Source organism: Schistocerca americana, chromosome X, assembly GCF_021461395.2.
Source record: "Schistocerca americana isolate TAMUIC-IGC-003095 chromosome X, iqSchAmer2.1, whole genome shotgun sequence".
In the NCBI taxonomy this organism is placed as follows: Eukaryota; Metazoa; Arthropoda; class Insecta; order Orthoptera; family Acrididae; genus Schistocerca; species Schistocerca americana.
This window is the reverse complement of record NC_060130.1, coordinates 902806950-902821771: the sequence shown is the minus strand read 5'-3', so window position 1 is coordinate 902821771 and position 14822 is coordinate 902806950. Positions and strand designations below refer to the sequence as shown.

Here is a 14822-nt window from a genome sequence, read left to right as displayed (position 1 = left end):
ACTGTCTACCAAGTTCAATAATCTTTGAGGACTTGCTGATAAACTCTAGGAACGTTGCAGCAGAACCCTGAATGGATCCCCTACAGCAGCGTGTTTTCATCACATCCAGCAGGATGGCCCAACAAACACGGTAGTCTCAGTATAATCAGGCATCCACATTTTTTTTTTCATACAGTGACATCAGTTCCAGATTCGCCAAGGCATCTTGCTGTTTACAAAAGAGGGTGCCACTTTTATAAGGGAACATTTCAACTTCTCCTCTAACCCTCCCTAAGAATGCTGCCACCCTGCCTACTCTGAGCAGGCACACATTGGACATGTATACAACTGAAGTGTACAGACCAATGTCAAACAAACAATACTACAAAGCCATACATTCAAAGCTCACTGCGGCCGAGTATAGCAATGAATTCAAATATGACTGAGCAAGGTTGGTTGATTTGGGGGAGGGGACCAAACAGTGTGGTCATCGGTCCCATCAGATTAGGGAAGGAAGTTGGCTGCGATCTTTCATAGGAACCATCCTGGCATTTGGCTGGAGCGATTTAGGGCATTCATGGAAAGCCTAAATCAGGATGGCCGGACACAGGTTTGAACTGTCACCCTCCCGACAACAAGTCCAGTGTGCTAACAACTGCACCACCTCACTTGGTACTGAGGAAGGAAAGATGGATTATCAAAGGAGCGGCATTACTGAAGATGGGTACCAACCATTATTGTTGAAGAGAAGTGGCTTTGGTTAAATATTTATGACAAAACAGATCAAAAGGAGTTCCAATAATTGCTGAAAATTGTAAAAACAGATGTTATGCACAAAGAGCCAGACCTGTTGACCTCTCATCATACTGACAGAGTACTTTAAAATGCATTTACAAAGCCAACTGAAGAACCTTAATAACAAACCACGAGGAAAAAATCAACTGATAAGAAGACAAGCAAGTTTTGGTCACAAATCTAAAGTGTTACCTCTCACAAAGAAGTATCTATAATGCTATACATAATGTGAGGGATCTTGGCATCTTTTGACTTGGGACATTTAGCCAAAATATTTTCACCATTTGAACCGGATAGATATATAGTGCATTGCTCAAGAGGGAGAGGGAATATGTTTAATAATTATAACATCAAGAGACTTACATCAATCTAAAACAGGTGCGGATGAGAGAAAAAGGAAGAAAAAATTTCCTAGCAACATATTTTGATGTTTTTATTCATATCAAGGGTAAGTAAGACACACCAGCTATCCAATACATAGACATTTGACTCCTGAATCAACTGTAAAACAACAGAGGCTGCCTCTCCAAGTGCTGTAAACCAGAAACAGAGATCAAGATACATTGCATGAATATGATATATCAAATCAGTGCAAGGAATCACCCACCAGTCAGCTACAGAGGGATAATGATTATCTCAACTTACATATTAGTATCACATATGGGCAAGTCACTACTTACTGAGTACAAATGGATTTTAGCAGCAGGTGGGTGTATAGAAAAGGCAGTAATGAGCTGTGCTTTGATATAACGGTGACATGGAATTAGTGTGAGGTGGGGAAAGGGAGGAGAAGCAGAGTATGGAGCTATGGTGGGTTATGCATTTGGAAAATATAGGCATGACTAGTGTTGGTGGTTTGCAACTACATAAGGAGGCAATGGGTGCAGCAGGAGAAAATCTAAGAATAATATATCGGAACAACAGGGATACGGAATGAGGAAGAAATCCACATCTACATTCTGCAAGCAACCTCATGGTGCGTAGTGGAGGGTTCTTATGGTAGCATAATCATTTCCCCTCTCTCCCATACCATTCATGAATAGTATACAAGGAGCACTACTGTTAGCAAGCCTCCACATCAGTTCTATTTTCTCATTGTTGTCAGTTCAAGAGATATTTGTGGGAGAAAGTAAGCATTAAACAAATTTCACTCAAATATCTGTCCATGGCACTCGTCTTCATTACATGAATATCCCATTTTACAACTGGAAAGTTGAAATGCCCCTACAACAATATACTATCAGGAAATTTACCATAGATATTCTCTAGGTTTTATTAGAAGCATTCTGTCAATACAGCTCCTAAATTACCTGGTATATAAAATGCATTCATTTACTGTAGCTTATCTTTGTGATATATATTCCAATTTGTATTTAATATTTCACTGTTATTTGCTTCTGGTTTTAGCAGCTTTCTACTCCTAGTATTATGTGGACATTATTAGCTTCAATAAGTGAGACCAAGTCTAGGACCTTACCATGGACATATTCCTGTAGTTAACTAATACCATATAGGCCTAAACATTAACTCTTTTTAATCTGCAATGATGAATATTTTCCTCTGTGACTAACATAGCTGATGTGCTCCTTTACAATTCATATTGATAAGAAATCACCATAGCTTTATAAAAACATATTTATTATGTCATCACTGGTTTTGTTTGAAAGAACACCATCACATTGCCTGCAGTTGAGCAAAACAAAAATCATGATAAAAGCTATAGAAACTTATATGCACAAAGATGTGCAATTCACGTTCTCAACAGTCTTCACAAGGAGCCCCCACAGAGTTGTAACAATATCGTGATTTAAGAAGTCTAGTTACCTCATGTAATGTTAAAGGCAAATTCTGGAACATAATGATCATATAAACACTCTGTTGACCACCTGGCAGAAGCACAGTGAGCACTGAGAGCGAGTAACTTAGTATGCTGTGTACACTAGACTGTCCAGGAGTGCTGTTCCACAAGAGAGGTAAACAGTAATATAGGCGTTCCTACAACTCACAAAAGACGTATGAATATGGCACATGTACTCTGCCAACAGAGTAACCCCTTTATATATATATAGTGCACACCTGACCTGTTGAAGGTTGGAAAGGGGATGGGGGTGGAGTGCTATAATTCTCCAATCAATATTGGAAATGAAGAAATTCACAGCCCATATTATCACAGATTTGCTTGAATCTCTGGTTTAGTATTCCATCCAGCTCCAAACTAGTGAACTGCAACTGGATCTGAGTATAATGTGGCAAATCGTGAGCCAAGTCTCCATCTTTCATATGAGAGTAGCTTTATTCACCAACACAGTCAGATGTCGAAAGAAACAGAGTATGGCCTCAGAATCCAGATGGTATTCATTCCGATATCAGCTATGATTTGCAACCAATTACACTCAGAATATTCAACAACTGCAGGTAGAGCCTCTTCCACATCTCAGAAGAAACCTCCTGAATCTGCCTGCTCTCTCCATGAGTGGTTCCAATACTCACCAAATGTTACAGCTCCCAATGAACAGTGTCTCCCCCCCCCCCCCCCCCCCGCTCTCCCCCCCCCCCTCCTCCCTCAACTTGTGCAGATTCTGCAGGACAATCAGCTACAGGCCCAACAGACAAAACATCCCATGCTGGGTGAGCTAAGGACAGTGGGCACCACCTCATACTTGTTGCTAGGGCATAAGGAAGCAGCTATGTAATAATATGGTGTGTGTCTGTGTCCGTGTCTGTGTTTTATATACCAGATACAAGAGTCCGCAGGAGCATTTTCTCTGGTGTTTCAGCATATATTTGCAATTTTGTTTTTGCAGTGTCCAGATGGAGTTGACCCAAACAAATACTGCTCATCACATCTTTCATATGATGCCCAATGTCATCAGAAAGCATCTGTTTGTTTCCCATTACAAACAAAATGATTTTTAAGTGGAATTTTGCATGCCAATTCAAAAGAGCAGTCCCAAATTAGTCTGTTGCACTACAGATTTTAGCAATATGTATTAACAGGGACAGTAAACATGAAGAACATTCCACATGCTGTCTGCTACTATTGTGTAGCAGCGCTACTCACTTGCAGCTGGAGTGCTGGTTATTCTTGGTGGGTTTTTTTCTGTCAGTGATAATAGGTACTGTGAAACTGAATATTGCAACCAGTCACAATTATGATCCCAAGAACATGCAAATAACTGCCGAACTAACTACCTAAATAACAGTGGCCAGTACCAGTACCCACATTTGACTTCTCCCAACAGATAAACAAAACCATCATTCACCCACAGTTGAGAACAAATTGCTCAGATCATGCATGCTTAAAGACACATTGACAATAGGGCCTGTTGGAAAGTTGTAGAAGCACAGGAGATACCACAGCTCTCATCACCATTCCCCCAATGTTGCTCTACTCGAGGGTTGAAACCTGAAGCATTTTCATCATGTCCAATTTGGCTTCTACCTATTTCTGGAGACTGCCATATTCTTCTTGTGTCCAAACACAGCATGTACAGTTCTTGAACGAATTTTTCACTCTGAAGCAAAGTGTGCATTGATGCGAAACTTCCAGGTACATTAAAATTTTGTGCCAATCCGAGATGTGAATTCAAAACCTATGCCTTTCATTGGAAGGTGCTCTACCAACTGGGTTACCTGTGCATGACTCACAGCCCATCCTCAGAGCTTTACTTCTGCCAGCACCTCATCTCCTACCAACTGAATTTCACAGAAGTTCTCCTGTGTAACTAGTGGGACTAGCACTCCTGGAAGAAAGGATATTGTGGAGACATGGCTTTACCAGTCTTGGTGGTGGAGGATGGTGGAGATGAGCAAAGGATGTTATGATTATGCGACAGCTACTGAAGTCAACCACATTAATCTGAGCAGGTGTGGGTGGGTGGTGCAGTGGTAACACACTCAGTTTGTAACAAGATGGCTTTCCTGAAAATCACTTAAGACAAATGTCAGGATGGGTTCTCTGAAAAGAGCAGGGTAGATTTACTTCTCCAGTTTTCCTCAATCTGAGCTTTTGCTCTTTCTCTAATACCTGCATCATGTTTAGAATGTTAAACCTTATCTTCCTTCCTTCACAGCAAAATGATCCACAAACTCCAGTTGGCTACTGGCCACAATTTGTCTTTTGCCAGTCATTCAGGTGGACAATTGGCCCATAGTCATACCCAGGCATTGTGGTTGTAGACAAGTTGACTGATAGCATGGCTACTTTCAAAAGTGACCCTGCCTCCAGTGAGGTAGGAAATGCCAGTAATATGGTTGCACTAAAAGGTAATTCATGGATGCATGGGGTAAGATTTTACACCTGGGGCTCTAACAGGGACATGGCATATGGGGCAAAGGGTTGGAAGCAGGAATGGCATTAGGGGCAAACAAGAATATTACATTAGTTGATTACAAGGCAGAATACCACTTTAGGAGCATTAGGAAGAATATTGGAGAGGTTATACTTCATTTTGAGACATAGTAGATGGTAACTGAAGCTCTGGCAGGCCAAGGCAGAAAATTCAGGCTTTACTGCTCATTAAGAATGAGGTCTTTAAAGATAGGGATCAAGCTGAGAACGAGCAAGAATAGGAAAAGAAATTATCAGTGCCCTTTTCAAAGGAACCATCCTGGGATTCAACTTGATAATTTAGGGAAAGCACAGAAAACCCAAATATGGATGGCCACATGGGGATTTGGACCACCGTTCTTCCAAACACAAGAGCAGTATCTCACCACTGTGCCACCTCTGTTGGTCTGCCAGACCAAGGTTCAGCTAAGATACATGGAATGGACGTTTTGGTGTGAAACTGGCAGCAGTCATAAAAATAAAAAGTTCAGAAATTTTGTTGATTGCTAAGTTGAACGTAGACAAAAGTTTTAATGGCACTCCATAAATAAGGTGGAAGGTCAACATCCAAAAAGGTGGGTCACTGAGTGGAGTAAGGCCAGAAGAAACTAATCAGCAAGAAATTGTTTGAATTCTGGAGGAATATAAGAAAGATGTCCTTGCCCTGGGTCTAGATCATAAAGACATCAATAACTAAACTGAAGCAGGAGAGAAGTTGAGGATAGTGGATGGCTACAAAAGACTCCCCCAGCAGTATACAACAAAACAGATCACTACCATTCATGCACCCATGACAGTGGTGCAGATATGTTTGTAAGCTGTGCCTTGGTTGGTTACAAGTAAACAGGGCATTGAGAGGGGTAGCAATGGATGCTGGGACCATCCCTATGACCACTGGGGATGTTCATGTAGAGAATAGTAATACTGATAGTGAGAGACAGAGCACCTGATGGTAAATGAACAGCAACTGAGGAAAGCCAGTAGAGAAATGGTTTGCACCTTTAAAACAAGAGCAGTGAACTGAAAGTGTTGACCAACGAAGTGCAGTAACAAGTTACAATTTGCTTATGGAGCTTGGGAAGCATGTAGAAAGTGGGAGTCTGTGGAGGAGTTGGGGTGAGAAAAAAGACAGGCTCAGCACAGAGGATATGATACAGATCTAGGAATCTGAGGAGGATGAGAAGTCAGTTAAGACTTCTGGGATGAGGTCACTACAGTGGGGCTTGAAAGTAGCTGTATTAGACAATGGGTAGACACACTATGAAAGACAATCACTGTGGTTCATAGTTACAAAGAAGAAACCTTTGTTTGCAGGGACAATGATCATGTCAATATCTTTTTTGAGGTGTCGAACAGTAATTATTTCTATGGTAGAGTGCTGATCCCATTGCAAAGGCATCTACAAAATGGTTAACGGGTAAATTTGGAGGTTAGGAATTCCTGTAACATTATTAGGAAGATCATTATATAGCTCAGAAAAAATATGGAAATTTTAAACTGGCATTCTTCAGCTCTGGCGGGAACAATAGATACTGCAGTTTTGACAAAGAAAGCGACAGACTGGCACTCAGCTAGGATAATGCACTGGCCCATCTACAAGAATAATGCAGAATTTTGTATCAAGTTAAATGGCTATGTTTCTGTTGTTTATGCAACATAACAGTGTTCTAAGAAATTTACAATAAATATTTAAGAAGACTGAAACATTGCCCTCAACTGTGCCTTCTTGGGTATAAACAGATCTAACCGTTGAGTAAACACTGAGCCAATTTGCTTCAAGTGAGTATGAGAACTTTTTTTTAAGTGTGAGCAATCAATGATTTACCTATTCTAAAGTGGATGATATGTGGAGTTTTCTTGGGTTATGTTTGTAAAAAAATCTGTAGCACTGATCAGTTATTCCAGAAATCCTTACAAGGTGGCCTGATTTATAATGAAATATCATCTGGTGACTTAACAGAGTATCAAATGGGCTTCCCAAATGCTTTAAAAATAAAGTGTGTTCAGAGTTGTCACAAAGTGTTACTGCTGCAATCATTATCACCAAATTTATGACATAACTGTCACATGACTGGACAGGAAAACATTGTTTTATTTTATGTTGGCCTAGTATTTCCTACTTCAACATACATGAGTGAAATACCACAAAATTCATAAATGCTAAAACTGTTCTTCATTTACTATCACAACAGGTTTTGGCTTTCAGAGTCATTATCTAGTGAATTCTGCACAGAAAAGTGGTGACAAAAGCCAAGGGTTACCTCCTAACATTGTCTCAGACTCCTTTAGACCAGTGTAGTGCAGCAACTTGACGTGGATTGGACTCAACAAGTTGTTGGTAGTTCCCTGCAGAAATATTGAGTAAAGCTGCCTCTGTAGCCATCCATAAGTGCAAAAGTGTTGCCATTGCATCATTTTGAGCACAAACTGACCTCTTGATTATTTCCAATAAATGTTTAATGGGATTCACGTCGGGCTATCTGGTTGGACAAATCATTCACTCAAACTGTCCAGAATGTTCTTCAAACTAATTGTGAAAAGCTAAGGCGTGGTGACATGGCACATTGTCATCCAGAAAAATATGGCTAAGTTTTCAAGGACGGCTGTCATTTCTTTCTTAATCTCATATCCATCCAGCTGGAAATTTACCATTCTTCATAACACTGTGTGACAATTTCCTTTTTGTGGATTTGTGGGTGGCATGATCCATTACTAATTAATGTGTCTGCAGTTGGTTTCCAGAACAGTCTGAATTTGCGCACTGCATCCGCCCCCCCCCCCCCTTTTTTTTAACACAGTTATTTACTTTTACCACACAGGTGAATCTTATCATGCATACTATTTAATTGTGCATGCATGTTAGCAATGTCATCCTCTGTACCGTTCAACAGAACTAATGTGTCATTGACATACAAGTAACTTTTTCAGCTGTCTGTTTAAATTGCTCAAAAAAAAAATTATTTCAATGTGGTTGATGAATATGTCAATAAAGGTTCCTGCCATGAAGTTCTTCACTGCTTAACAGTCCGATTGTAATTAGCTTTCATTTTGGAAGCTAAAGTAGTTATAGGAAAGGTAAGTGGTCACAGTTGAATGAGATCACAGATTTCACCTGAACATAGTTTCTTGTGTTTCATTAAACTACTTTCAATCATATTTGTAGTTTCTTTTCTAGGTATATCTGCATAAATATATAGAAAAAAAACCAACTTAGTCTTGTTAGGAACACGAGTACTTTTGATTTGGTTAGTTAATTCCAATGTATTTCATTGTATATTTCTTCTTATATGCACAGAACTTGTTGTAGGAATTTTTGGTTGTGCACATAAAGTTAGGGCTCTGAGGTTCATTATCATGCATTCTCTTTTTTCTGTTACTATTATGCAGTGTACATTGGTCAGTTGCTACTATACCTATGCCGGCAAAACATTTTACTTGAAAGTTCCCACCATATCAAATGAGGCTGGCTATATATATTGCAACAGCGATGTTGCAACAGCAACCTCTAAACATATAGCATCCAATACAGTTTTTCGTGCCATCTCTTACATGTAAGCTACAGAGCAATAACAGTGTACATAAGAATCCATTTTTGAGCTGCAACCACAACAACAGCAAATGAACAAGTGCATAACAATGTAGTTATAGGCATAACAAGCACAAACTTTCGATAACGGAGCAAAGAAATACAGAAAAATAAGAATTTGATGATGAGCAATGCCTTAAAAAAGAGTACCTGCTTACAAAATAAATAATACCTGAGATTGTATATTTCATAATGACAATGAGCAATAAGCAACCAGTATTCATAGCTTTATGGCAACAATGGTGCAATTCTATCCAGCTCTCTGTGTCGTAACTGTTGTCAGAATCAGCATCAAAACTATCTCCATCGTCATCATAACCACGAAAAATCATTAGTTGTTCATGGTCACTGATGATAATTTCCATTGTCTCTGCTGCTCAAATAAGTTTTTCGACATGCTCGATCTTTCTCCTGCATGAGGCTCCATCAGCAGTCAAGAGAGTCATGCAACAGCTTTTCCACTTCCGTTATTGCTCCTTAAGTACGTCTTCACATCACTCCATACTACCTCAATGGTCTTGAAATGGCAGTGATATGGTGGCAGCTGCTACTTGGTGATTTGTCTACTACAAATGTAGGAGTTATATGGTTATTTTCTTTAAAAAGCAAATATAAAAGAAGCTTTGTCATACATATAACCACAGTAATATTTCGTCCTTCTAAGCGACTGCACCATAAGTTCTTTGCGATCCTTTGTGGTGGGGACTCTGTTCAGAATGATCAAATGATATGGAGCATTAGCTATAAAACTGTTATAGGGACAGAACACTATTTTAAGAGGTTCTTGTACCACTTAATAAATTGTTTGTGGCCCATGTCTTCATGGTAATCACCTGTATTTTTGGACTGAATCCACTGGAAGAGCCTGCATGGGCCACAAGTAATCCAGCTTCTCTTCCCTTTGGCTGATAACTGCTACTCCTTGGAGAGTCATCTGTCCAACATTTACTGACACCTTTCCCAGCATTACCCACATTTCATCTAATCACATTATCAAATGAATGTGTCTGCCCACAATTTTGTGCAAGAATATCCAAATGCAAACGTAAGACTGTGCCATAACAAAGTACACCTGAAACTTCCTGGCAGATTAAAACTGTGTGCGGGACTGAGACTCGAACTCTGGACCTTTGCCTTTCGCGGGCAAGTGCTCTACCATCTGAGCTAATGACCACATTAAAAACCCCATCACCAGGACTGAAGAAGTAAGGTAGCTGGCTCTCATATGGACACTGGACACCCAGGGGAATGACCAAGCCTGCTGTAACACCACACACTAGCCAATGAGATACAGTGCAGGAGACTTGGCATGACTTTTTACACCTGTTCATCAGAAAAATTACTAAAGCATTCATTTTGGCCGTATTGTACCCTTTGTGTTTTCTCAGATATAACATATGAAGTCGAAGGTTATGACCCTTCACCATAAAGACAAAAATGCAGAAACATCATCAGTGTCCTCTGTATGAACCCCTACTACAGTACAGAAGCACAGATTCAAGGAAACTGAAGACCCACTTGATGATCACAAAACTTTGATGGGAGGGCTACCTTCAGTGCTCATAATAGTGAGGAAGATATAGCAACATGACCAAAATGCAAGGCTCAAGCAGTGACGCCATACAGAGGGCCACTGACATGATCTAGACTTAGGTTGCTGTAATCAACTCCAGTGAGGACTTCTGAAACAGTGGCTAGCTGTTTCTCCAGGGCAGGGAACAATGCTGCGAGCTCTGATGCATGTAGTCTGGTGTAGTGGTTAGTGTTGCTAACTGACGCACCACGGGTTACTGGTTCGAACACAAACACCAACAATTATTTGTTATTTTGCCTCTATCATTTCTGGAAGGTTCTTGAAATATCTTATGTTTGTAATGCTTGTATATTTGCAATAGCCAATGTTATATAAATACTAGCATTCTAGAACATTCAAAGTTTGTATAAATAACAGCTTTCTCCCACAGGAGACCAGTTCTGTTCTCGCTGTATGTTGGTGTCAGTAAAAAATGCGCTTTTAGTTCTCAGTGTTGAACTTCACTGATGATCCTGTCTTCAGATTTTGACTGGACTACGGTTTCGATGTGTCAACATAAAATGACCATAAGGAAATTGACCGCATAGCTATTTTATTTCATATTCAGAAAAGATTTGTCCTTTAGTTTTCTGTGTGTTTCATTCCTGTGTTATGTGAAAGTGTAATTCATGTGACCAATATACAAACAATGTTGAGAACAAAAGGCCCAATGTTTACTGAAAAACGTGTGTCACATGATTTACAAAGAAAATGGGATACATAATTAGTATTCCCATTGTCTATTTTCTTTTAAAACCAATACACTAAGTTAAAAAATCCAGCTTCAACTTTTATTGCAGCTCCAATGTTTATGCTCAGTGTTATTTGTAGGAGACCGTACAATAAAAATAATAACATGTCAAGTAACAGACAACAGAAAATGGTTGTAAATACTCACTTATTTCATTATTTGGAAATGGGCTAGTGAATGTCTCATCATCTTCCATGTCATCTCCTCCTGTCTCTTCCATATTGCTACAGAAGACAAATCCACTAGTTAGTTAATGGAAAGAGTCAGATTTAAAATTATAGTACACTTTTACACTGAAACCACCACAAAATATTTACTTCACTTTTTACAACAGTTACTTCAAATTTTGTGAGTACTCATTTTTAGGAGTATGTTCACAGAGATACAGATTATTTAACATGTGATACTACTTACAAAAAAATCACGAAGTAGTTTCCACAATGACTACCATGTGATATGAATGACTACTGTCTAGCTGACTAGAGATACAAAGAACACCATGTCTGTATAATACAGATAATCTGCAAGAGCTAAGGAAGAACATTAGATCAATTTTTAAAACATATACATTTTCACAGTCATTTTAAATCTTCCACACACAGGATGTAAATTTGTGAAATTGACTGCAGCACTGTGACTTGATTTAGATACATAATTGTGATTGTGAGAGGCTTTTCTGTTTCTTTTGCAACATAACATGCCAACAAAATGTTGCTGGTCAGTTTTCAAATATTTTACTGTCTTCAAAATGCAAAGCAGAAAAAATCAGTTTTCTTCTGACCAGAACACAAGAACAGAACCTGTCTTCCTGTTGTGATCAAATACACTAGCCACAGAAACAAGAACCATGAACTGAAAATTTTGTATGGGTGGAGAAGTGATAGGGCTCTAAACAAATTTGTGATTTTTTTTTACAGTGCCACATGTAAAATTGTGTGTGTGTGTGTGTGTGTGTGTGTGTGTGTGTGTGTGTGTGAACATACTCTTAGTAATAAGCGTTTGCAAGAACATAATGTACACATCTGTTTCCTTTGTGTGTGGGTTGGGGATGTGAAAAGGAGGAAGAAGGGGAGGGGAAGGTGTGGGAGGATGGGTCCAGGAGAGGGGGGAGAGAAGGAGGGAGGGAGGGGAGGGAGGGAGAGGGAATAGCAATGCATATTGTTATCTTGTAAATGGTAGTGTCAATATTGCTGTGTGTATTCATCATTAATGAACACTGAAGATTTATGCTGTCTTCTCAAGAGCAGCGAAATGGCTAAAAAGAAAAACACTTGCATCTCTAGCTAGCTATCAGCAGCTGGATAATGAAATCTTCCACATTTTACAATTTTAAGTTTATGGTTACAACTGTGGCTTGCCATCTCCCATATGATAAGCCTTCAGATTATTTCTTATCATGATACACCTAACAAATGATACATTTAGCTCATCTTCTGTAAGTTCATCTAACTATATGGTCAACTTTTATCATTTCCATCCAATAACATAAAAATTACATTCATAGTAACATCTGTGTTTCTTCTTTGTCTTTCTTATTACTCCCAGCATGTATCTTTCCATTGCTCACTGAGCAATGATCATTTTACAATGTTCACACATACCATTTTGCCATATGTTAAGTGTTGGTAGTATGTAAATATTTACAATAATGTTCCATTTCACGGACACAGAGAATTTACTCTTAATTACTCCATTTAGGAGCCAGGTGAAATACGGTGTATTTTTATTCTCCTGTTTACTTATTTTACTGTATATACGGTAGGTTTTACAGTTCCCTACGTACACCAATTCATCACCTATCATTGCTAATATTTGGGGGACCAAAATAATACAAGCAATGACAAGTTGGATCTGAATATACATCTATGTCCAAAGGTAAGTACAACTGAGGAAAAGAAGAAAATGGACAGAGAAAAGAAGGGGAATCACTGTATATGACTGTCAAAATTACTCTGCAAACTGAATATGTGTTGCTGGTAGAGTTCCATGTGACCACGCAAGGAAAAGCTACTTGATCACAGGGAACTGATAAGAAAAGAAATGACTTAAAAAATTGACACACACACACACACACACACACACACACACACACACACACATGCGTGCACGTGCATGCACACACACCGCAGATTTACAATAGTATATATAATAAATATGTTATAGAGAAAGGCTCTAAACTGTTGCTAGAAACTTTTGTACAGTAGGAAAATAGTATGCCACTAGGATGCCTTTCAACTTTCAAATGTTTAAGGCAACTAGGAGTAACCACATGCCTCTTATAAGTTTTTACCATTACTAAACTTTACCCTCACCCTTGAATCATCCAGCACCCTGTTCAGGAAATATGCTTTCATTTCTTTACTATGCTTGCCTTTTACACACAAGAGTCATGTAAAGAAACTTAAATATCTGTATACACTAGTCTTAAATGTTTTTGTAATGCCAATACAGCCTGATGATGAGGTATCACATCAAAACATGTTGCTAAATAAATAATTTAGTTGTCAACAAATTTTGTTAGTGGTAGCAGCATTTGAAAACCTTTTCAAATATTCATTTAGTTTTTATCAGATTTTACTAATGAAACATATAATAAATGGCAAACATCTTTACAGAAAAATGAAGACATAATAGAACAACAACAGCAGAAGTATTAATCATTCAATTTTATCATTAGCACTGTTGTGCTGTGGTAACGCATGAGGAATTTTGCTGCAGAGGAAATGTTTCAGTGAACTTCAAACAGATCGGCTTTTGGCACATTCTGCAACAATATTTAGTCAGTCTTTTCTGTACTGTGCAGGTATTACACCTTTTCCTCCTGACCCCAACTCAATTTTCTTTATTTTTGCTTTCATTTTCTATTTCTTCTTCACATGTTGGCCTATCATGATTTAGCCTCTGCTGGCGATCGATATAAATTCCTGAGGTGTAAAACTTCTTCGAACCAAGTGAGGCAAACTAATGCATGTGATAATGTTTTAGGAATGCTTTTCTTCTGATAAAATTTTCACTGTTGGCAAAATAAATTACTTGAGCACTCATTCCGTTCATATTGATCATTGCAAAAAATATAACCATTGCCAATGGGATAATTTCTTTCTAGATTGTAATGGAAAAATGTCGTCATCTATGATGTAGTTCCACCATTCCAACGGCATTCTTGCTGCTTTCACCACAACTATAGTCCCATGTAACTTTTGAATAATATTATGGACCCTACGAGACACTCCTCTCTATGATGGTGAAACATTATTCCATTTTTCCTTATTGTTCCTTCCAACATAGTAATGGTTGTTTTCCTCAAGCAAGTTACATGTCATCTTCACTGTTGTCTTCCTCTGTTTCCGAATCTTCTAGCCTAACTTCAACTTTGTCATCGCACATTGTGCCCACTTCATATTCAGAATCCTCTTGAAATGTACCTCACAGTAAAAAATAACTGTAAATTTCCCTAATTTTAGACCGCTTCCATCTTCTCCTTTTCAGTTCTATAATGTCAGTGGCCCACACCACAGCAGAAAATAACAGCTTCTTCACAATGGCCTGTCTGGAGACTTCTTGTTCAATTGGCCTATTTCATCATCATAATCAGCCATTTATACTGGCTGATAAATAAAGGTCTCTTCCAGTCTTCTCCATGCCTTATGGTTTTCAGCTCTATACAACCATACTGACACTGCAAGCTTTCTAATGTCATCTACTCACACTCCATTTGGTTGTCACCTCGGTCTTTCCTTACATCTCAGAATGAAGCAAATACCTTCACTGGGCAATGTACCAACTATTTGCTTGGTTACAGGACCTG

At 38.8% G+C, this 14822-nt stretch overlaps 1 protein-coding gene across 2 annotated transcripts in view; it reads right to left on the bottom strand.

Annotated features, from left to right (window-relative positions):
• LOC124556623 overlaps positions 1-14822 on the bottom strand; it is a 121427-nt gene that overhangs the window by 89930 nt on the left and 16675 nt on the right. For both annotated transcript variants that reach the window (XM_047130593.1, XM_047130592.1), the window contains exon 2: positions 11162-11238. In XM_047130593.1, coding sequence (XP_046986549.1) covers positions 11162-11234 — 73 coding nt within the window. In that variant the 5' untranslated portion in view covers positions 11235-11238. The remainder of the gene's footprint in view (positions 1-11161; positions 11239-14822) is intronic.